The sequence below is a fragment of the Squalius cephalus genome, assembly GCF_949319135.1.
Source record: "Squalius cephalus genome assembly, chromosome: 1".
Taxonomy (NCBI): domain Eukaryota; kingdom Metazoa; phylum Chordata; class Actinopteri; order Cypriniformes; family Leuciscidae; genus Squalius; species Squalius cephalus.
The window spans coordinates 53,288,539-53,312,193 of record NC_137122.1 but is presented as its reverse complement, the minus strand read 5'-3'; the positions used below and the strand labels follow the sequence as shown (position 1 = coordinate 53,312,193).

At 38.2% G+C, this 23,655-nt stretch overlaps 1 protein-coding gene across 1 annotated transcript in view; it reads right to left on the bottom strand.

Moving 5' to 3' along the window:
- The window catches only part of baiap2l1b (BAR/IMD domain containing adaptor protein 2 like 1b), a 72,438-nt gene extending 49,109 nt beyond the window's left edge, over positions 1–23,329 (bottom strand). The window contains exons 1-3 of the mRNA XM_079874055.1: positions 22,991–23,329; positions 18,122–18,197; positions 16,508–16,594 (exon numbers count right to left, since the gene is read on the bottom strand). Coding sequence (XP_079730181.1) covers positions 16,508–16,594; positions 18,122–18,197; positions 22,991–23,041 — 214 coding nt within the window. The 5' untranslated portion in view covers positions 23,042–23,329. The remainder of the gene's footprint in view (positions 1–16,507; positions 16,595–18,121; positions 18,198–22,990) is intronic.
- Between the last annotated feature and the right edge of the window lie 326 nt (positions 23,330–23,655).

Sequence of the window (23,655 nt, the reverse complement as noted above, 5' to 3'; positions counted from 1 at the left end):
ATTTATATACATCTATAATACATTTATAACCATGTCGCACACAAATGAATGGTCTTTAAAATTATCAAACAAATAGAGAACTATGGATTATTACTGTACATGATGTGAAGGTTGGGTCTGATAAGCTGATAAATACATTCATGTTTTGGCTGATATTAAAGGGAATAGTTTCAAGAAATCCAAAAACAAAAACGGAAGCTCAATGTGTTTGCTTGACGCACAAGACCCAATGAGTTTTGTTCTTATGGGTCTCGCAAGTGTATATGAGCTTCCAGAAGAACCAATAAGGTTTGTTCTTGAGTACGGTTGAGTTTCCAATTGACCATATTTGATGTGTTTATACATTAATTAACAGTCAATAAAAGCCGATCATGCCTCTTCAGAACAGCTGGATTAAACCAGCTTGATTAAAATGGTTTGGTTTAGCCTACTTTACAGTCTCTTTATGAACTTTTTTGAAGTGTCAAGGTTTTGGTGGAATGGACCTTCTTCTATGGAGTGACAGAATATAAACAAATTGAATATAAACAAATTTTTTTGGGGGGAGAATTTCAAGAGGGTGAGTTTGGCTGAGTTTTTTTTATTTTATTAAAACAGTGTTTTGCTGTGGGTAGTGGTGGTGCTTTTGAGGAGGAGTTTAAAGGCAACAGGATGGAGAATGCTTTAATGTCCCTATAAAATCAAAACTGGAGGTTTTTTTTGGCTTTTAATATGATTACGTTGGCCTTACTGTTATCTATAAGCTAGTCTGCTCCAAAACAATAACAAAATTTCACATTTAGAAGATACAGCCATTCAAAACTTACAGTCTCTCATTTCCACCAATATCAGTGATTTTGATGACATGACTCTGCACTTCAGCTTCTCATCAGATTTTCTGTCCAATCAAACGCTCTCTAGAATCTGAAGCTCCGCCCCCTACAATATAAATAGATTCTGAAGCTGAAATCTGTCACTTTTTAACACAATTACTGTTTTCTACGTGGTGAATGGCAGATAGTGCACAATATAGGGGATAGGGAACGATTCAGGCAGAGTAAATATGGTTTCCATTGGGGCGAATGAAGTCTGGTTTCACATTAGTGTCACACAAACGCCACAGCGTGAACACAGTCTGCTCATGGGCCCAGAGACACGCTTATGAGCAGATCATATGATCGAGTCGCCACAGACCAGTGATTTATAATCATGAAGACGAGTAGAAGAGATGTACCAACATACACACTTTTCAAACTACACATCTTCATGATTATAAATCACTGTTTTGCTTTAGCAACAGTTTCATATTAAATCTAAATGGGAATCTATTAAGAGTTTAGGGGCCCTATTTTAACGATCTAAGCACATGGTCTAAAGCGCACGGCACAAGTTCACTTAGGGCGTGTCCGAATCCACTTTTGCTAGTTTAACATGAAAATGATAACTGCATCAGGCTGAAACTAGCAAAAAACACTTGCGTCGTGCTTGGCACTGTGATGTAAACGAAACGCTATTGGCTATTTTAAAAAAGGGGAGGAGCTGCTTGATATGTCCCGTCCTGTCTTTCTGTTTCAGTGGAAATTACGTCAACAAATTGAATAATGCGGTGCGTTTCAACGCACTTCATTGGGCCTTTAACATACTGAGAGTCTACGAGTTATTGCACTCATTCTCTAAAGCACAGCACACCGTAACATTTGAATCACTACTTAAGCTACATAAACTACAAAGTTCGCAGTAATCGAAGTCACTAAACAATTAATCGGCCGTACCGATATCAGTGGTTGCCATCAAAAGCTCCAGCTCTAGTCATGTGGTACTAAACAGACTGTGTCGTGAAACTCAGCCTCTGAGAAAAATCAAAAGTCAAGGTGAGGCCATGTGAATGAGGCGAGGGGAGGGGGCAGAGATCCAGAACATGAAGCCAGTCTCGGTCCAAAGTCACATGAGTCACACAAGGCCACCTGAGATCAGCGGGTGCCTCGGCTGACCCACTTTAACTTTATCTGCTCTCTGACCCTGATTCAGCCCGGATGTCTTATCAGCTGCCCTCGTGGCATGTGAGTTTGTTTATGCGTACCTGCGGCAATGCCATAAAAGAAAGATTAGGCCAAACAAAGAGTAAATCATCCTATACGGAGCCATGTTTCTGGACTTTTACAGGCCCAGTGTCCAGGAAATACATGCTGTGGACTGCGGTAAACAGTTCTCTGTGAATTTACTGCTCTCTCATTAATAACACTGTTAGTATTATCCAACAATAATATTAATGTAATCTAAGCTTGAGCCAAGGCCTAGGCACTCAAAAAAGAGAGATATAGGTTCAAATCTGTCTGCATAAATAAAACAGAGACATCCAAACAAGGGCCAAATTATCTTTAATGTATATTTTTTGCTTTATTTTTTATTTATTTATTTTTTTTTTGCAATTTAGAGAATATAAGTAAATTTAATAAAAAAAGTACATTTTAATATAAATAAATTAGAATTGTAGTATAATGTATTTTGAAATACTTAACCAAGCTTGGCCCATCGTAGTAAAAAGTTCGGGTTTTCCTTGATTTAAAGCACTGATGTAATCTCAAGAATATAGCCTATACCAAAACATAATTGCCCTAATACATACAAAAAGTTGCAGAAAGGCCCTTTTAACCAAGGACTTCTGTGACTTTTGATTAGGGATTTTAAGGAGAATCACACACACCAAAAAAAAAAAAAAAAAAAACATTTAGGAGCTGAGTGTACCTAAAAACTTTAAGCTTCTGGCTTAAAAGTCCAGAGAAAGTTTTTCAATTCTCTGACATTTCCAGGTTTACCATGATCGTGAGAATCCTCGAAAAGGTCTAAAAGATGAGTTGACAAATGTAAAATCCTCTGCTCATTATTTTATTGATTCATAGGGGTTCATAAGCTTGTTGGTCAAGCCACCTGAATGTGAATGTTGTAGTAATTGAAGGTGAATGGCAGGGTGAACTGTGATGGGAGGGGCGATGCGTTTCCACCCACAGACTTTGATCCTAGCAGCCGTAGGTGCCGCCCAGTCAGACACAGAAACTTCCACTGCGAAGAACAAAAGCTGCAGGCAGACAATGACTGCAGAGACGTGACCAGTGCTTTACAGTCGACAGTTATTGTGATACAATAGATCATAGATCATCCAACGCTTCTGTATTATCAAAGACAACAACAGCAAACATTCCAGCTACAATGAACATGAAACAGAGAACCGGCGTGTCTGCAATGAATAAAAACTCTCGGCCTTCAAACACACCGTTTCTAGATGGATTTACACGAATGACAACTGCTCTCAGAAAGAGCCGAGTGCTGGGATAGCAGATCCCATGAGAGGAGAACTTGAGTCACAAGAGGCGGTGATTTTTCCAGTTACGGGATGACGTTGCTTAGACTTGCTGTGAAAATAGCGGCAACAGTAGCATTAAATAAACATATTTATTATTAGTAATGATCACAGTAAACAACGCTTGTACCAGTAGAGCTCTCAGAGACCTTTTAAATAATACATTGCAATGACTTCTCCATGTTCTGTCTAGTCGTTTCTGATTACTGGATAAGGATTTATACAAATCATTTTTATAAAGAATCTCAGTGCAGATTTCCATCTAAAAATGTGTGTCTAAGACAAGAACAAAGCTCAGATTACATTTGTCGGACGATTTTCTTTGCAAACAACACAAAAATGTCACACCAAAAAGGTGTGAATAAGCCCATAAAACCTTTTATTTGAAAATTGTGTACCCGACTAGACCTTTTTATTATTATTTAAAAAAATTTGACCTAATATTAATAAAAAAATCATAGTTTTTAGAACACAAAGAACACACACTTGAGTATCCGTTTCCCATATTTGATGAGATCCATGTACTGTATGTGCATTGATAAATGTTTATGTGAGTAAATGCCTCAAATAAATCTGTTCATCATATAAAGCGATGATGCTTTTTCTTTCAGGAGACTTGAATTAAACGGCTTGATTCAAATGGATTTCTTTTACGATCACTATAATTTTGAAGCTTGAAGGTTGGACTTCCAATGGAGGGACTGAAATATCTTGGGTTTCAATGAAGACATCTTTTTTTCTCTCATGAATGTAAGCTGAGAAGGTCTCAGTGATGATGAGTGCGAATGGATTATATTAGGTGACGGATATGATTTTTAAGTTTGTATAAAATTTAGTGTTTGTGTTTATACTGAAAGGCACAATTTCACCATGGGGACAATAATGACTAAGAATAAGATTTGTGTTTCGAAGAAGAATGAAAGTTTTGAACGACATGAGGGCGAGTAAATGAAGATAACTTTCTTTAGGCTCCTGTAACTGGTGCTAGACAAGCTCATGGGTTTGATTCCCAAAGAATGTTAAGGTTTAACTCAATATAATCTAAGTTTAAGGGTAAATGACACACAATAGCCGCTTTCCGACCAAGTAGTTACAGGAACTTAGTTCTATGAACTGTCCACTTCTAAACAGTTCTATGAACTACTCTCCCCCAAACTCGGTTTTGCTGTTTGCGTTGGCACTGGCCAAGTGGCCATAGGAACTGGTAGGAGGGGTAAGGGAGGGACGCAAGCACGGCGACTTTTATTTTGACGGCGCGACGGACCTTTATTTTGGCGGCGCTGAGAACGCCAGAGCAAACAATGCTCGCATTCTCTGTGTTTATTAGTTAGCGATCTGTCTAACAGTACTGTTTAACATGTTATTAGATAGAACTGTTATAGAAAGTAGACAGTATATGAAAAAAGGTTATTAGTCAATGCCGTGTGGTTGATGTCCAGTGTTGCTAGCTGGGCAGAAAGTACATAATCATGTTTGACCTGGTCCCCTCAAAGTTGCGTTGGATTTTCTCCTCAGCATAAAGGTTTAGAGACCCATCTATCACTGTTTACCATGTTTAAACTTTGTATAGTTAGTTTATGGAGTAAATATATAGGCTATAATCTGTGTGTTTACATTCTAGCATTAAAAATGGCGGGTGCTGGTGTTTTGCGTGCGTTCGGTCATCAGCGTACACTAATGTCACAGGTAGTTCCTATAGTGCTGGTTTAGACCCTACTCTGAAGTAGGACCTAAATTAGTTCCTACAAATGGAGTTCCTAGAACTAAAGTCGTTCCTAGTTCCTGCGGTGCGAACACGCCGACATCCGGGTACTTTAGCCAATAGTTCTAGGAACTGTGAAAAGGTTCCTCCGGTCGGAAAGCGGCTAATGTAATTCTCACATTCTCCAACCTGACGCTGATGTGTACGTGTGTTGACTGCTGTCCTGTGGCGAGCCTTGCTAAGCACAGTTCAAACAACACAGGAGACTAAAGGTCACCAGAACGTCCTGGTAAAAAGCTTCCTTTGTGGCACCAGTGAGGGAGTGTGTGTGTGTTTGTGTGTCGGGGACTGGCAGTCACTGCTGCATTCACTGTGACATAAATCAAGAAAGATGGGTGTGGACACCAGAACAGGTGACATTGTGTAAAAGAAAATCAACAATGAGGCTAAAAAAAGAACATTTATTCTTTTACAAACACTATACTTCAATAAATATAAAACGGAGGAAAAGATCTTTAAAAGGTAAAGCATTTGTTTTGGTGAGGTAATTCAGTTAGGTATTATTCAGTTTAATGACCCGAATCAGATTGTAATGTAATAGCTAAGCCAAAAATGTAAAATCCTGTCGATATTTGTTTAATGTCATGTTGCTCCAAACCCAAATGCTGTTGAAATTTCCGTGGAATCTTTTAAACAGCTCTTTTATGTACAATAAAATACTGTCAAGCTCCAAAAAGGACAAAAACATCAACGAAAGCACCATACTGAAGTCTTGTTCTGAAGTCATACAATGAGCAACAGACTAAAATAACAAGGAAAATTTCCTTTTCATTGTAATTTTAGACTGAAATTCCCATGGGCGTCAGAACCATTGTATTTAAGACCAATGATATCGGACCCACTCAATTTTACTCTAATTCACCGGTTACATCACTCGCTCTCCGAGGCACAGCCCTCACTGTTGTTTGAATTTTTTTTATAGTAGAATTAAAATCATTTAGTTCAGTTAGAGAACTTAGGTTTCAAAGCGAAATGTAAAAATCGTCTATTTGGCAATATTTTGGATTTAAACCCAATGCAAATAGGTATAACCTGCAAAGAAATAAGTTGTTTTTCTAGTTGTTGTGCGTTCCCGAATTGGCGCTAAATCTAAAGCAAAAGTAAAGTGCGCACGACCGCACAGGCAATTCAAAACTCGACCTCCATAGGAATGAATTGAAAACGCTCGCTCTCCTCCACACCGTTATGAATGGCAGTGCACATTTTACTCAGAAACCTTAATATTTAAACATGTTTTGTGTTCGAACCACTGTCTGTCATGGTAAAACCATGAAGAAGGCATATTGGTGTAGCCTTTTTAATCTAATTTAATTTAGGCCTAAATTATTTTGAATTTTGTTACACTTGTTTGATGTACCAATTAGCTATCAATTATGTTATCTTTAATGGCTAAATGTTTACATTAGAGGTCATGAATGGTAATTATGATTGGTTAAAATATATATCTCCTCAGCCATATGCATGGAATTGCTTGTATTAATGATTTCAGGTTTGTTTGTTTTTTTTTTTTTTCATTAATTTTATAATAGGAATTATTGTTCATTAGTTACGAGTTATTAGTTATGAGCACATCTTCATGATTTCTTTCATTTGCTTTTGGAAAATTACATTCTATGTTTTTACTTCACTTATAGCATCAATGATGCCTTTATAGAGATTAGTAACTGTAATATCACTCACAATATGTATAAGAACACAACGCAGCTATTAATAACAATACAGTATATTCACTTATTTGACAGAAATGAATCTGAATTACTAAAAAGTCATTGTAACTATGATATAATAACATTATAGCAATGCAGGTTGCATCTTTATAAATACATTAATGTAACCACATATGACTGACTAATTAATACTTATAAATCAGTGTATAATGGATTATGAGCATACGCATTGAAAAAGCAAATGCATGACTTATAAGAAATTATAAAAATAATATAAATGAAACTAAAACTCTTCTTATAATGCAGTATAGGTCTTAATGAGTCTTTATAAACATATTTATAGATTAGTAATAAGTATGAATGGAGCTATAATTCATTATAAAAGCATGGACTTCATAGAAAGTGTTACACTGATGGACTCCATTTTGATTGCTACCATTGACATCAATGCTTGTATCCGAACAATAAACTTTTATCCCAGTTCTTCTGTGATCATTTGAATTAATTTAACACAGAAATAATGATAATGTGTGGTTGAAAGACTGATTGTGACGCCGTTTCACACCTGTACATCATGCCAGCGCCAACACAGATCTGAACGTTTGCTGTGATCGCACTTGTCAAAGGTTTAATAGACATAGCCTAATCACTGTCATTTAGGAATAAGATCGCGTGGGTGTTTGAATCGAGATTGCGATCTCTAGCATATGGGATTAATGGCGTGAAGGTATAAGTACACAATTACTTTTATTTGTAGCAGAACAAATCCTTTACCATTGAAGGTACAGGTGTTGTACACAAAAGCTGGAAATATCAGTGTAGTCAATCAGAGGGAAAGCAAACAAGCGGACTGGAGTAATAACGAAAGCAAACTCTTATAACTGGTTCATAACTTTCTGTCGATCTTCAGTCTGTTTAAAGCAAAAATGAAATGTGTGAGGACTGGGCTGATCTCCTGGCTAAGAGACTCGTGCCCTGATGCACAATGATGAGGCTCGAGTCACTCTAGACACACAGAGGCTGATTTGCATCTTCCTGGGCTGTGGTTTACTCCTGCTTTGTTTGTGTGTTCTTCCCGAAAGATGACACGAGTCCAGGCAACAGGTGTGGTCAACTGAGCCTAAACACTCCTGACAAACTGAAGAAATATTTGACCCACTATAAGCATTACACAACAAAACAAACAGAGAAAACCACATCTTCACCTCTCTGTTGTCCTGTGACATTAACACTATCTAATAGGGGTGGGGGAAAAAATCGATACTGCATAGTATCGCGATATTTTCTGTGGCAATACTGTATCGATACACGGGCGCCAAGTATCGATCTTTTATTATTTAAATTACACATGAGAAAACACGCAGCATATTCATTCAGCTGCATTTCCTTTCCCTGCTCTCCCTCCGTCTCTCTGTCACTCACGCGTCTCTCTCACAAGCAATTTTTTGTCTCGCCAAAGTCTTATTTGATCGGTGAGTGTTGTACATGACTGCTGCGCTTGCGATAATGCGCATATTACTGAAAGAACGAGCAGAGAGAGCCCCGGTCGCGCGCGCGCACCCTCGCCGTCTTCAAACTGTCTTGCTCTCTCTCGCTCCCTCGCGCATATTAATCAAAATCAATTGAGAATTGACTCGATGGTAAAAGATCGGAAGACCGAAGTTTCACGTGCAGCATTCGGGTATTTTTCCCCTGAATTACTGCTGGGTGTTGTGCAAAAAAAAAGAAGAAAAACTTTTACGTTGCCTTATCTTCTCTGAAAAGCGTTCCGCACATTCAGCTGACATGAAAAACACTTTCAATAAACAAAACAAAATCCAATGATGAAATGTTTTCTGTGTTGACAAATCTTGTGCGATGTCCTGACTGCCGGGATAATCACACGCGTTGTACAAGTCCGCTAATGACACGTCCGTTTCGCGAACTACTCCTTTGAACCGATTCAACCAAAACAATCTTTTAGTTTAGACTGTTTGCGGTAAATGCAGTTGGGTTGTCGAGTTCAAAACTCTAAATAAGATATGAATCAAATAAACTTAACTTACTATAAACAATGTTATGTCATTGTTTTACTCTTACACTGAATGTTTGGATTTTGTGAAGGTGTGAATCATTTTTGATTAATATTTAGCCTAATATAATAAAGTTCTGTGTAACAGATTATTAACGCAGATTATTAACGGAGATTATTGAAATTGATGTGACATGAACAAAGATGTTGACAGTTTTCCTTTGCGGACATAATTCGAAGTTGGAAAAAGGTAATAAATCGCAATATATTGCAGAATATCGCAATATGTTTAAAATCGCAATAATATCGTATCGTGACCTAAGTATCGGGATAATATCGTATCGTGGTGCCTCTGGTGATTCCCACCCCTACTATCTAATGAGGAAAATTAGGATGAGATACAGAGAAATAAAGTGTGTAATCTACTGTGTGATCTATTAAAACATACAAAGTATATGAAAAAAAAAAAAGGCAATATGTTGAGCTTTGACACATATTTGACAGAGACAAGAGATTCAAACTATGTTGAGCTATATAACAATGATTAGTGACTGTATCCAAACAGTCGCTCACCTGTCCAATTAAACACATAATATATTAAAGCATCTTTGGCGTTCCCATGGTTTCTAAAAATCCTACATATAGTGCTTTTAATGGTGCATTAAATCCTTTGTGTCTTTATGCTTCTGTTCTGCCGACTGTGTGAGCGTTTTAATGACTCTTAACAGTGAGATCATAAATGAAGTGATACAGGGAAGGAGAAAGACTGTTTTGAATGAATGCACAGGGTAACATCACGATGCTCAGAGCGATTTCCGAGCACAGAAGCAGCCAGGGGATTTCAGAGACGATAGGAAAAATAACATACATATTCACTTCTCTTGGTCTCTCAAGCTCACAGACTCACTAAATACAGACGTTTGAGAACAGCAAGTGCAATCTGAAATCAGCAAGAGCAGTTCAGTTCACCACTTTTAGACATACACTCTCCACTTTGAAGTGCATTCAATTTTGTTTATTTGGACCCTAGACCCCTCAACTTTGACAGAGGGAGTGAGTCCACTCATATGTACACTTCAGACAGCGAGGGACGGGCATAAAAATTGGATTTAAAAGCGGCCCAGAGGACACATGAAGAGCTGGGGTTTTGTTCGTGAGGCACAAACTAATGATATGAGCATTAAAGCTGCAGCAAAAAATTATTTTGATAAAACAGCATAACTGTTTTCGACATTGATAATGAGAGATGTTTCTTGAGCATCATATCATCATATCAGAATGATTTCTGAAGGATCATGTGACACTGAAGACTGGAGTAATGATGCTGAAAATTCAGCTTCGATCACAGGAATAAATTACATTCGACAATATATTCAAATTGAAAATAGTTATTTTAAACTGTTATAATATTTCTCAATATTACTGTTTTTACTGTATTTTTGATCACATAAATGCAGCCTTGGTGAGAATAAGAGACTTCTTTCAAATACATTAGTAAACCTTACTGAACTCAAATTTTGAATGGTAGTGTAAGTGTTAACTGGTAAAAAAAACAACAAAAAACGATGTTGAAATAATTATTAAAGGGGGGGTGAAATGCTCATTTTCACTCAATCTCCTGTTAATCTTGAGTACCTATAGAGTAATATTGCATCCTTCATATCTCCAAAAAGTATTTTGTTTTATTATATTAATAACAGAAAGATAGACTGTACCGAGTCTTTCCGGAAAAAAACGAGCGGCTGGAGGCGGGCCCTGTGGGCGAAGCTTAGCTGTGCTAACGCGCCGAGCTAGTGACAACACACAGAGACATTTGTTCAACAAACAGTTTTACTCACCGTCCGGTTCCAACGCACGACCGCGAATCTTTATCATTGTGACTGCTCGATCCTAAGCATTAGACGATCTGCAAATCCGTCGATCTGGGCTTTGTTTATAAAACAATCATCGTCGAAATGCAGGGAACAACAGTCTTACACAACCTCCGTTTATGCTCAGGAAAACAAACTCCATCCACGGGTTCCTTAACGCTGGGTTCTTTGGGAATCTGTGCAGGGTTGTCTTGCCCTGGCAACCAAAAACACACTTCTTTGGTGACATTGACTTCCCAAAAGCCGGGCAGGGCGCTTTGATGGCGAACTGCTTTCGCTCTCTTGCTCTGGTCTAAGAGTGCGCGCGCGGCCGCGATCTTACCGGAGAAGTGCCCTTAGGACCCATATAAGGAAATTCCGTTACATCTGACGTCACACATACCCATACTCGAAAAAAAACTTTCCGAAACTTGTGACAAACCGGAAGGAGTATTTTTGGAACAAAAATACTCCTTCAAACGTACAACTTAGTTTTTGAAACTTTGTCCATGTTTAGCATGGGAATCCAACTCTTTACCAGTGTAAAAAACTCAGTATGCATGAAATAGCATTTCACCCCCCCTTTAAAGCTGCCGTCGGCAAAATTTTTTTTGATCATATTCAGTGAAATCGACACTATAATCCGACAGAACAACATAAATAAGGTGGTTTTAGAAAAGAAACCGAGCTTCTAAGGAGCGTGTTATATGTTTTGCAAAAATCCACCGCTCCTGGATCATCGGGTCCAATCAGCGCAGGGGGGTGTGAGATCTGACTGTCAATCACAGGTCGTGCACACGCCACAGATCCCCCCTCCCTCGCGGCTCGCGCACGTTACAATATCACATGCACACGACACGCCTGAAGTTCGCCTGAAAATTGTACGAAGCGTGATGGCGGAGAGAAAATCTACTAACAAGCTTCCAATTCCTCGGTTATTGCTACCTATGGGTAGATTAGTCAGGGCAGCCTACCTCCGAGTCCATGGTGTTGATCGATGCTGAAGAGACGGACGCGTTCACAGAAAATCTGGTTCACACGCACTGACGAGCACGACCTCGATGGGAGGTGCTCGCTGGTAGTGGGGGAGGGGCATGGGAGTTGTAAACATTCAAAATTCAAACATTCAAAATCGACCCAATCTGCCAGACTTGCCGACAGCAGTTCTCCACTTTTTCTGTTGTTGTCCTGTAACCACCAGTTCAACACGAGCACAATCACACTCCTAACTCACATATCCTCTTAATCTGGATGACACTGATCTAGTGTAGGGATGTGCGAGACTTGTCGAGTAAACTACACTGCTGCTGCTAGTCGACACTGGAAATACAAGGCCTAGAACCAATGACATCGGGGTGAGTAAATTATCAGCAAATTTTTTTTTAAAGTGAACTAATCCTTTAAGTTTAATGTACAATGATCATTGATTAAGTAGAGTGTTTCATATGGATCGCTGAAACAGGCTGTTTTTGACTGTCCTCTGTGGGTTTCTTAGACCACTCGACTAGTCAGTAAAAAAATTTTTCATTAAACGTTAAATTATTTGTGGCGCACATCCCTAGTACAGGTGAAACTCGAAAAATTTGAATATCGTGGAAAAGTTCATTTATTTCTGTAATTCAACTTAAAAGGTGACACTAATATATTATATAGAAAATTACATGCAAAGTGAGATATTTCAAGCCTTTATTTGTTATAATTTTGATGATAATGGCTTACAGCTTATGAACATTTAAAAAAATTCTGAGATTTTGAATTTGGGGTTTTCATAAACTATAAGCCATAATCAAAATTATAACAAATAAAGGCTTGAAATATCTCACTTTGCATGTAATGAGTCTATATAGCCTAATGTATTAGTTTCACCTTTTAAGTTGAATTAATGAAATAAATGAGCTTTTGCACGATATTCTAATTTTTCCCAGTTTCACCTGTAAAAGGAGAACTCTTTATCCACTAAGGCGCACAGTACCTGAGCAGGAATGCAAGCGTGCCGCACATGTGCGTTCATGCATTACTCAGCATTTCCACAGTACCAGCATACCTCCATGGGAACACAAGCAGGCATTTGAATGATATTCCAGTGAACTCTACAAGCGTAATCTGATGCTCTGCTGTCAGCGAGGCGCTCTGGAAGTCTACGCGGTCAAATGCCACGACAAAACAAGGTGCCTCCTACAAACAGCGACGGTGCCATCATTATACTTAGTGAGTGCGGGATATCACACTTGTTGGGCTTAATGGTTTAAACACAGAGGTGTTGCCTTTGGTGCCACTGGTTAAGAATGAAAGCATCTCCATCTCTCTGACACCTGACCTCATTGTCAATCTGTCCGTGACTCTCAAGACTATCTAATGTCAGCTCATCTGCCTGAAGGCGGGTCCGGTTTCTGCTCAGCTCAGCCAAGCAAGAGCTCAAGAGGCTCCAGTCGCTGAGGAACACTGGTGACGTGGAATGCGAGGCCTGCGTTTGGACGTTATCTGCCCAAACAGAGGCAAGTTTCGGCTCTTATCGCCTACGGATAGCGAGGGCATTGTGTTAACATCCACTAAGGCGATGTCCAAATGTTACAGCCCTCAAAGGAAAAGGTCAAGGAAAGGTCATCCAAACTACAAGATGAAGAACAGAAAATCTGTCACTTTGAAGCATGAATGTTGATAAGTGTACACTGGTGTTTACTAAGACCTGTGCCCGGTTGCATAAAGCACCTTAAGTGTAATTTTCCCTTAAAAACACCCTTAGGTTTCCCTTAAACTTAAGGGTGTTGCAAAAAATAACCCTTAAGTGTTAAGGGCAAGATTTTGCATCTGATCAATCGTTAGTTGCAGCCCTAACACAGACATTCCCATAATGACTACCAAACCCCTCACACCATTTCTGCGGTATGCAGAATGTACAGTATATTGTACGCATTATGCAAATGATCTGTATGCATGGAGCACATGGTTGGCTTACTATATTTGCCAAACTGTGCAGTAAAAAAGGGAGCTCACTGAGTTCAGTACTGTATCCCACAATGCACTTGACCAGACTTAACCTTCCATTTGCAGCTTGACTAATGAAATGAAAATAATATCAGCTTTCTCCCATTCTTCTCATTATCTGATCAGACTGCAGAGAGAAAAATAAAACTATTTTAAAAATGCAAAAATAGAGCAGCCTCAGTTGAAATTATAATAGTCTATGTTGGATTTTATCCCAGCCAGCATGCAAACGAAATCCCTGCATGTGCAATGTGTAATCGTGCGTGACCTTGCAAAGTCAGTCTCCTAATTTGCACTTGTGAAATAGGAGTATTCGGCTACAATTCATGCAACATACGCACAAGAGAATCTGGTGGAATCTCTCAGTCCACGTCCTGCTGTTCATAAGTCCTGCTCTGGGATGAAGCGGCCCAAAACAACTGGTGTAGGATCAGTCTACCATAGCCTTAAACCCTTACCAATAGCAAATAGCTGTTTCTAGATTGGCAGTAGCTCATAAATAAAGTATGAGTTAATTGTTTTTATCTTACTGTCTGCAGTCTACAGTGCCATGGTCTAAATCAACGTAATGGATGGATTCAAATTAATTAGGTTATGGCAGAATTAAAAGCAAAGATCAAAGTATGTAAGCGAAGCCATGCATTTTTGTAAGAAAAAAATATCCATATTTATAACTTTATAAACTATAATCACTGGCTTCCGGTAACAACCGTACGCGAGGCGAGTTACGGCGGATGAGTGACCTCTGACCCGACACATCATAATAGAAATCATAAATCATGGGGTAATTTTCATTTTATGTGTGAAGTAACCCTTTCATTTTGAACTATCAAAGTGAACCAGATTGATGCATTTAACTTTAAAATGAACAAAACTATCTTAAGGGAGGTTGGCATGACCCTGGACACCCCTAAAGGGACAGAGGTCCACCCTACATAGTCTCATAAAATCGGCCGATATTTGGCATTTTTAAAATATCGGCATCGGCCGATAAGTTTTTCTGATTGGCCGATGTGTTGGAAGCGGGACTTTTATTTTGACGGGCGGCGCTGAGAACACCAGCGCCTGATCACAGAGCGCTCACTCACATTCTCCGTCTCCATTAGTTTACGACCTCTGCCAGTCATATCTAATACTTTGTTAGACAGAACTGGTAAACAAAGAAAGTAAATGTTATGCGAAAAAGTAAAGCTTTTATATTATTTGTAACAGAAAAGGCAAACAATCGGGCTAAAATACTTTATCATTTCCTGTCAACATTCAGCAAATGTGCATCTACATCATTTAAACCAGTGATCTCAAAATCAATTCCTGGAGGGCCACAGCTCTGCACAGTTTTGCTCCAACCCTAATCAAACACACCTGATCCAGCTAATCAAGGTCTTCAGGATTACTAGAAACTTCCTTGCAGGTGTGAGTTGGAGCTGGTTGGAGCTAAACTGTGCAGAGCTGTGGCCCTCCAGGAATTGAGTTTGAGATCACTGGTTTAAACAAATCTCTGAATATCTAATAAACATTTAATTTCACAAACCTTGCAGATTTAATCAAATCCAATCTGTGATATCTTGTGAAGTGTGCATTTGTAGCCTGCATAAACGTGTTACTGCAAGTGATGGTCAGCCCTAGTGTGAAGTGAGTGAATGCGAACAGAAGATCAGCTTCAGGAGACGCGATCGAAAAACTTGAAATCCTTCATTTTAAAATATGCTGTGCTATATCCAGTTGCCCACTGTCATATTCATATTGTTTTCACCGTGTGCTGTATGTAATATTAGTGTTACCTTGTCTTTATTTGAAAAAAATATGATTACCAGTGCGCACGAAATTACCAGATTACTGAGTGCCGTTACAGTGTTTACTTCCTTTTTATTCACATATTCATATATTTTTAAACAATTACTTTATTTGTGAAAAATACTGTAAGAGAATTGCAGATTCAAGAAGTTGCCATCTAAAGTATAAACATGTTTATTTTAAGGATTTTTTTCTAATTTATTTCTAATTTATTAAATATTGATTAAAATAAATATAAAGTATATATATATAAAAATATCGGCTTTATATCGGCCACCCCGCTCCCTAAGATATCGGCAACGGCCATCAAAAAAAACAATATCGGTCGACCACTACTCATAACATGTATATTATTTTTAAATGACTTCGCATAATAATTCATAATGATTCTATACCACTGCAAAAAACAAATTAGCAATTAATGTTTTCAAAATTCAATCTCCTATAAGAATATTTAAAAAGCACAACCATTAATTGCATACTAGTGTACTGAAAGTGCCATTAATGACCTACACATCATGTCCTAGAGCACCCCCACTCATTTCAGCAATTGCTAACCTAATCGCAACATGAACATTTGATATCGTCACATGCATACATTAGTTGCATAATGCGTTCTGACAATTTTTCAAAAAACACATCACTCAGCATGTGCTATCAACCCTGATTTCTCAAACATGACGCGAGTCGATAAATGCAATATATCCACCATTATCATGATCTGGCAGATACAATGTCAAGTCAACAAACACGCCGAACCGAACATTAAACCGAAACCTGGACACGTAACATTCTTTATGGCACATTCCTGTAGGTTATCACAACGTCAGATTATGACCCATGTTATCTTTACACGATAGAGGAAATGCTGATAATGAAAGATTAAAAGTCTATTTGTTTCTCATACCAATGACAAGCACATGAACTGAAGTGATTGCTACCCTAGATATTTTTTTTTCTTTTGTGAACTCTATAACAAAGACACCATATAATCCTCTTTAACATTTTCAAATCTCTACACATGAGAACTGGCACTATAGGAAGAGTAAATGGAAAAGTGCTCATGCAGTTCTCAATAAAAAAGCATTAGCCGTGACTCACCCAGTTCCCTGGACACTGGAGACACGGCTGCGGTCTCCCCGATCTTAGATACAGCATCAAAGTACTGCTTCCCAGCCAGAGCCATGGCTGCAAAGCGAGGATAAGAACATGTGTTATTCTACTGAGGTGGAATAGAGAAAGAAATGCATTTCACTTTCTATCACAACATGCTGCACATTGTAGATGGTTATAAAACAATATAGCGTCATTGGATGATCACCATTCCTACTTTTCTGATTCATAGAGGTGTCTTGTGTCCATTCAAACATCCACAGACAAATTTAAAATACTTTTGAGTATCATATTATTTTGTTTCATCAATCTGCACACATCTCATTTGTTACAGTATCACCATATTATAAAAAAGCAATTCAAAAGCAGCTGGCAGGAAAATATATTTGGATGGAGCGCAAAAGTACTCTGATGTCTAGAGACACGTTTTTAAAAGCCGACACATTGACTAAGTAAGTTTACATACAATAATCAGATTAAGGACTTAATCACAATAACATGTTTACCAGACTCCCGTTTACATGCAATTTTCATTATTCTGGTTATTCACTAAGAATTGTAGTTATTTTTTCTACCATTATTCACTTATCCCATATGCCCTACACAAATGATGAACTCACATACAGTAGACGTGTTACTGGCCACTGTTTTAAGTGTTTACATACCCGTTTATTGTGATTAAAATTGGCATAAGCCATGTTTTTACTATGATTATAGTTACTGCGATAATGAGCTTAATTACATCAATTTGACCGAAGTATTGCGTTAAGATAAGGTAAAGTTTAATCGAAATATTATCTAAATCTCACTATAATTGCATTATGAGGGTGCATGAAAATGGGTTTATAGCAGAAAAGGGAAAACTCAACTAAACCTTTTCAGTCAGCCTGGGCACAACAATGCTAAACAAACATGTTTAGTCTGGTATTGTGGTTATTATGTCTAACCCGATTCCTCAAACAGTAAAACATTGGTTCAAGGTTTGATGAAACCTACCCTTTGCTCAGTAGACCTACTTTTGTAGATTGACATGTAACTAAGTAAGCAATCTGAAGAAAGGCTATATGTGGGAGTGAGGGATGATACACAAAAAAAAAGGAAAGAGAAGTCAAAGCTCCATCCTTTCCATAATTCATCTTGATGTTTTAGATGTCGTGCATCAATCGTTAGGTCTGCCCTTTGTTTAGATTTCCATTTGATTGCCATTAAAAGCTTAATAAATGAGGAAAAACATGAGACGTGAATATTGGATGCGTCATATCAGAATGATTTCTGATGGATCATGTGACACTGAGGACTGGATTAATGATGCTGAAAATTCAGCTTTGCATCACAGGAGTAAATTACATTTTAATATATATATAAAATTAGAAAATTTGTTTTGATCCAATAAATGCCCTGGTGAGGAAATAACTTTAGACCAGACGTGTATTTATAATGCCATAATCTGTCAGTCTGCTCTCTACATCTCAGCATTAAAAACTCAGGATTATCAACCACTAATAATGAGTGTAGAGACTCACAAATAACCAAATGCTTCATAACACAATGCCTGAAATACAGACTAATAGTATATGGAAGCTACTGAATGGTAAGGCTCACCTGAAACGGCTTTCTCGTAGCTCTTTCCCAGGTTTATGAGGTTACGTAACCCCGGGTTGAATTGATCCATAACATTCTGCGAAGAGGGATTTCAAACAGAGGAAATGGTTAAAAAGTTGGCATGAGCAATCCTGATGTAATCATTTGCAATCATGACATTGTGTGGACTGAGACAGTTCTGTCCATGAAACAACCTCTTCAGTCCCATTGTAAAGTGTCTCTGGTTTAATGTACGATGCATGCAGGGGTGCATCAAAGTGCAAAATGCTTCTGCTTTAACACATAACAACATACTTAGGGATGTTAGTATGCTGTTGTAATTCTACAGGTGATGAACATGGAGATCTGGTATCTACCCAGCCATCAAGAGACTCGACAAACTACAAACTGTTGAGTTCCAACCTGGTTCAGGTCTGATTTTCATGGATAACTTTGGTTTGTAGTTAGTGGTTAAATATATTGTGTCTTCAAATCACTGTAGCTCATTTTGTCCAAGAGTCCATCCATGAGTCAGAATAAGCTGTTGGACCAACTTCCAGTTTGGTCTTAAATACAGACAGTAGCTCTCAGGTCTGACTTTTAATGAATGCCCACTAGATGAGACTGCAATTCTGCCAAATATTATATAGACACCAATATTATTTAAAATTTTCCACAAAAATAACAATATTCTTTCAAATGTTTCATACATCCTCAGGGACATAAGAAGATGGGATAGTCCAAAAAATATGAATGAGAGAAATCATAAAGCTCAATATAAGTCCCGCCTTGTGTATAATAGTGATGCACCATAATGAATGAAACCAAAATTAAAGTTTTCATGAAGCCGAAAACTGAAAACCCAAAGTTTCTGCAATTAAATTTGGGTAATACCGTTCATGATTGGTCAAGTTGCTCAGCAACAATATATTTCAGCCAAACAAATTGTACATATTTTTGGTCATCAGAGAAGCATCAGCATGTGCTGTTGTCACTGTTTTGTTTTGGTCAATGATTTTGACCCTCTAAAACTATTTTGGCCTCCGAATTTTTTCTCTTTTCTTTTATTATTTCAGCCCAATCTTTTCTGTTGCTGAAATTTCAGTGCATTATTATTAAAGCAACTCATTATAGACGTGATTCTAGTTTCCTTATTCCTTTTTGTGCAATTTTAGCTAAAAGAGCCATTTGAATGCAGGTTGTTTGGGTGATTTGACATGTTCTTTGACTGTACTGTACTCCTTTGTAGATGGGAGTTGTACTTTTACCAAAGCCACTAGATGACAAGCCTGCAACCTTTAGCCGAAAAAGCGTAACGGCTAATGTTAACGCTGGTACGCAGCGAAGGAGAGCAGAGGCCATTTTTTATGAATGGATGTCAATGGAGAGGAGGCTTAAGTTGGCAGACGCAAATGCACGTATCCGATTCATATTGGATTTGTTTCAAAATATAAATGAGGCCTTGAAACCAAACTGAGAATATCGAAATCCTGCTTACATGTTCCTGGGTCATATCCGATCCATGCCACGTGGAAGGAAAAAAATAAATAATAATAATAATAATAATAATAATTCGGAATTGGGTCACTTGAACCATGTAATGTAAATGTGGCCTTAGAGAGCCAATCATCAGCTTCACATACTCTGTACACATATCCTCTGAGAGACTTTCAATTAGGAACTGAGAGTGTGAAATAAGTGTGAAATATCCAGTCATGACTCGACCCACTTGATCCTTTCTGTAGAGGTTCTCAGGGTTGCACATCTCAGGGTTTGAGGTGCTGTGCCTGTTCCTCCTCTGTCAGGAGCGAGAGTGTGTATGGAATAAATCTTTTTGGGAGAACAAAGTTTGGGAGAATGAAGTTGAGAACTGCAATAAAACTACTGCTTTTCACAACAAGATCAGTTTCTGAGCAAAAGCTCTGTGTGTTTTCGTAGTTGCCAAAGCTGCATTAGTTCACTGCATTACGAAGAGAGGAAGCAGAGATTTGAATGAGTCACTAGTGAAGACTTGGGCTTGGTTATATTTACTGAACTTTAAGAGGCATACATGTGCTTACTAATCCTCACCTCAGCCCACTCCTCTCCACTCCCTGACACGTATCGAACCGCCTGAGACTCGGTATGACAGGAGGCACAGCTGATATTATACTGGAATGAAACTATATTGGAATGACGCACTTATGGACAGATCTGACGTGGGAGAGGGTCTCTGGTAATAAACCTCCTACCAATGAAAGCGTTCATTCAGGTCCACAGCTATACTGTAAAATCAAGGGGCCACAAAATAACTGTAAACTCGTCCTTCCCAAGAAAATGTTATTATAGGTCCGTCCTGTACCACTGCACTGTAAAAAAAAAAAAAAAACCTTCTTTTTTTTGGTTGGGTTATTTGCTTAAAAACTGCTTTAAACCCATGTTAGACCAACAGAAGTCACTGATTGTCCCAACTAGTTAAACACAGTTGTCTGAACAAAGAATTTCAAATTTAATAATACTGCTGAAACATTAAAGGGATTGTTCACCCAAAAATGTAAATTCTGTCATTTTCTCACCCTCATGTTGTTCCAAACCTGTAAGACCACAAAAAGTCAAACACAAAAGACGATATTTTGAAGAATGTTGGTAGTCAAACACTTTCGGTTTCCATTGATTTCCATTATAGTTTTGACCATACTATGCAAATCAATGGGAACCGAAACCGTTTACCAACATTCCTCAAAATATCATCTTTTGTGTTCCACAGAGAAAAGTTATAGGGTTGTGTTCACTAGTTCAGTTCTCTTGGTTCCTTTGGTCTGGAACTAAAAAGTAAATTATACATTCATCCCTGGTTCACTTAGTGTTCATACTGTCATTTTAACACCAAACCTAAAGATAAAAAACTAAAACGAACAAAGACGTACATTTTGCAACAGAACTAGGCTAGTCGAACATCCAAAACAATGCTGTGTTCTGGACTAAATGTGCTCGTTGTATGTGCATAGCTACATATGATGGTGTTTTGACCAGCTGATAACTCGTGAAGAGCTTATGTGTAAAAGAGTAAAAATAGCGTCAGGAATCCCCGTCACACACACAACCCAAGATCTGCTGCGAGGAGACGCGGTTCTGATGCCTGAACTGGGCAACATCACAACTCGACTGTGACGAGAAAAAAACAGTTGTGCTTTAGCATTCGGTCCTTTTTAGGGGCACATTTTGTGACATAATTTCGTGTTTTTGGTTTGTTTACATGTCTTTGGTCCATGTTGCATTTCATATTTCACTCGAATCGCACCAGAGTTTGTTTGGAAGCGGACCGAGACTCATCTTTTCAGCGTTCTCGGTCCACTTGTTTGGTGCGCACCAGGGTTCAGACGGCAGCGTTCACACTTATTCAAATGAACCGCACTAACAGAGCAATCGCACCAGGGTTCATTTTAATCAAACCAAACATGCCAAGTGTGAACACACCTAAGTCATACAGCATCCTCAACAAGGGGCCGGGAGGGGGTCTCAAGATTACTTAAAATTATTAAGACAAAACAAGCATTAAAATAAAAAGATATTTCTTAAGTATTTGGTTATTTTTTAATAACAAATATACATCTTTCTAGCTATGCCAAGCTCTAAAATATTGTATATGAAGTCAAAAAGGTTGAGATCCACTACCATACAGGCTAGGAACGACATGAGGTTGAATAAATGATGGCAGAATTTAAATTTTTTAATAATGAATTATGCATTTACTGTTATGAGATTGTTTTACTGGTTGCTGTCTTTGTTTACATTTTTGATGTTTTGTCATTATTTGTTGTGTTGTGATATAAAGTGCTCATCTTTCTACATTTGTTCAGAATTTTCACTGAGGATTATGTCACATGTTGTGGTCTGTGTACAACCTTTAACACTATTTCTCAGATATCTTTGCATTGTAGGATGATTACTCCTTCAGAGATAAAGATAGCATAGTTCACTTCCCATATTAAAGGGATAGTTCACCCAAAAATGAAAATGAGCCCATGATTTACTCACAATGTTAATACAATCGGAGTAATATTAAAAAAATGACCTGGCTCTTCCAAGCTTTATAATGGCAGTGAATTGCTGTTTCTGTTTTGAAGTCCATAAAAGTGCATCTATATATGCAAATAGTGCACATATCCATAGTCAACACTTTCTCATGGGGTCTACTGTATGTCTCTACGATTAAAGTTATTCAATATCAGTAGATTTGTCACGAAAAATGTTGAGAACAAGCTTGGGTCATATTCCAACCCCCCCAAAATACTAATTATTATTCATTTTATATCATAAAGAAAATGAAAGGGTACATTTCAGGATTAGGGCATAACTGCAGAATACCAGAACATTAAATTATATCTTGTTGTGCAAATATTAAGGTTGTGTTTGGCTAGTTTTAAAGGGAAATAAAGCATATGATGCATAAGCAAGGGTGGAGTGATAATAAAATACATTCCCAATAGGCAAAAAACAGTATCAGTATACTTATGTGACTAAATCCCAGGATGATTTAATCTAGGATTCAGATCTGACTCATTTGGGTGTGTCAATAAATCATTTGACAACCATATGTGCTGTGGTTAAAACCCACCTGTTGCTCAATGACAACCCGAACATTTGAATAACCTGAAGAGAATCGTGTTTGTCTTCTTCAGCAAATGACCCAGTTTGACAAAAAGTTTCCTGACCTGGTTAAAAGTTTCTCAACCAGCAAAATGACCACCTCAATCCAGAAACGTCCAACCTGTCAACCTGTTATCGACGACGTGTTTGAAATGTCTTCACATATGTGGATGTTTCACGCTTAAGCAAGCCACTGTGACCTCAACAGGTGAATAATATTGGTGTTTTTGTCCTGAGGCAAGCAAGCGTCATTTCTCTCACCTTGTAAGTGCTCTCGGTCAGTTTGTTCACCTCCTCCGGGTCGCGCGACATTCTTCTGCCCCTCTCGCGACGAGCGCGCGCACTCAAATGTCGACAAAGACTCTCCTCTCAGTCGAAAATTACTCCAAAATAACTCGGACAGGACAGCACGCTTATCGCCTCCCGAAAGTCCTCATAGCAAGACGGTCGTCTACAAGAGCTATGCTATAGATTTCCTTAAGAAAGTGGCTGCAGTGTTACTCAGTAACGGACAGGTGGAGTTGAGCTGAGAGTCGAGGCTTTGCTTCAAACTTATGAGCGCGTGAATGAAAGTGTGTGTGTGTGCGCGACGTCAGGGGCGGGACGGATAAGGTGAGGTGTGGGACGTCACGCGCGGTCCTCTCTGACAGGTGCACTCGGACAGAAACAAAAGATAAATGCTGACATCTGCTGCTTATTGTCGTTATTGCAGACATCTGAACATTCACACAGTCTGTACTTGCTTTCAAGAAAAACAACGACAACAGAAAAATGCACTGAAAAACAATTGTAAAACTCCTTTTCTTTTACTTTACAAGTTTTTGCACTCAGTTCTTTTTAAAAGTGAATGCAATTTTTAGATTTATTGAGCTTTATATATATATATATATATATATATATATATATATATATATATATATATATAT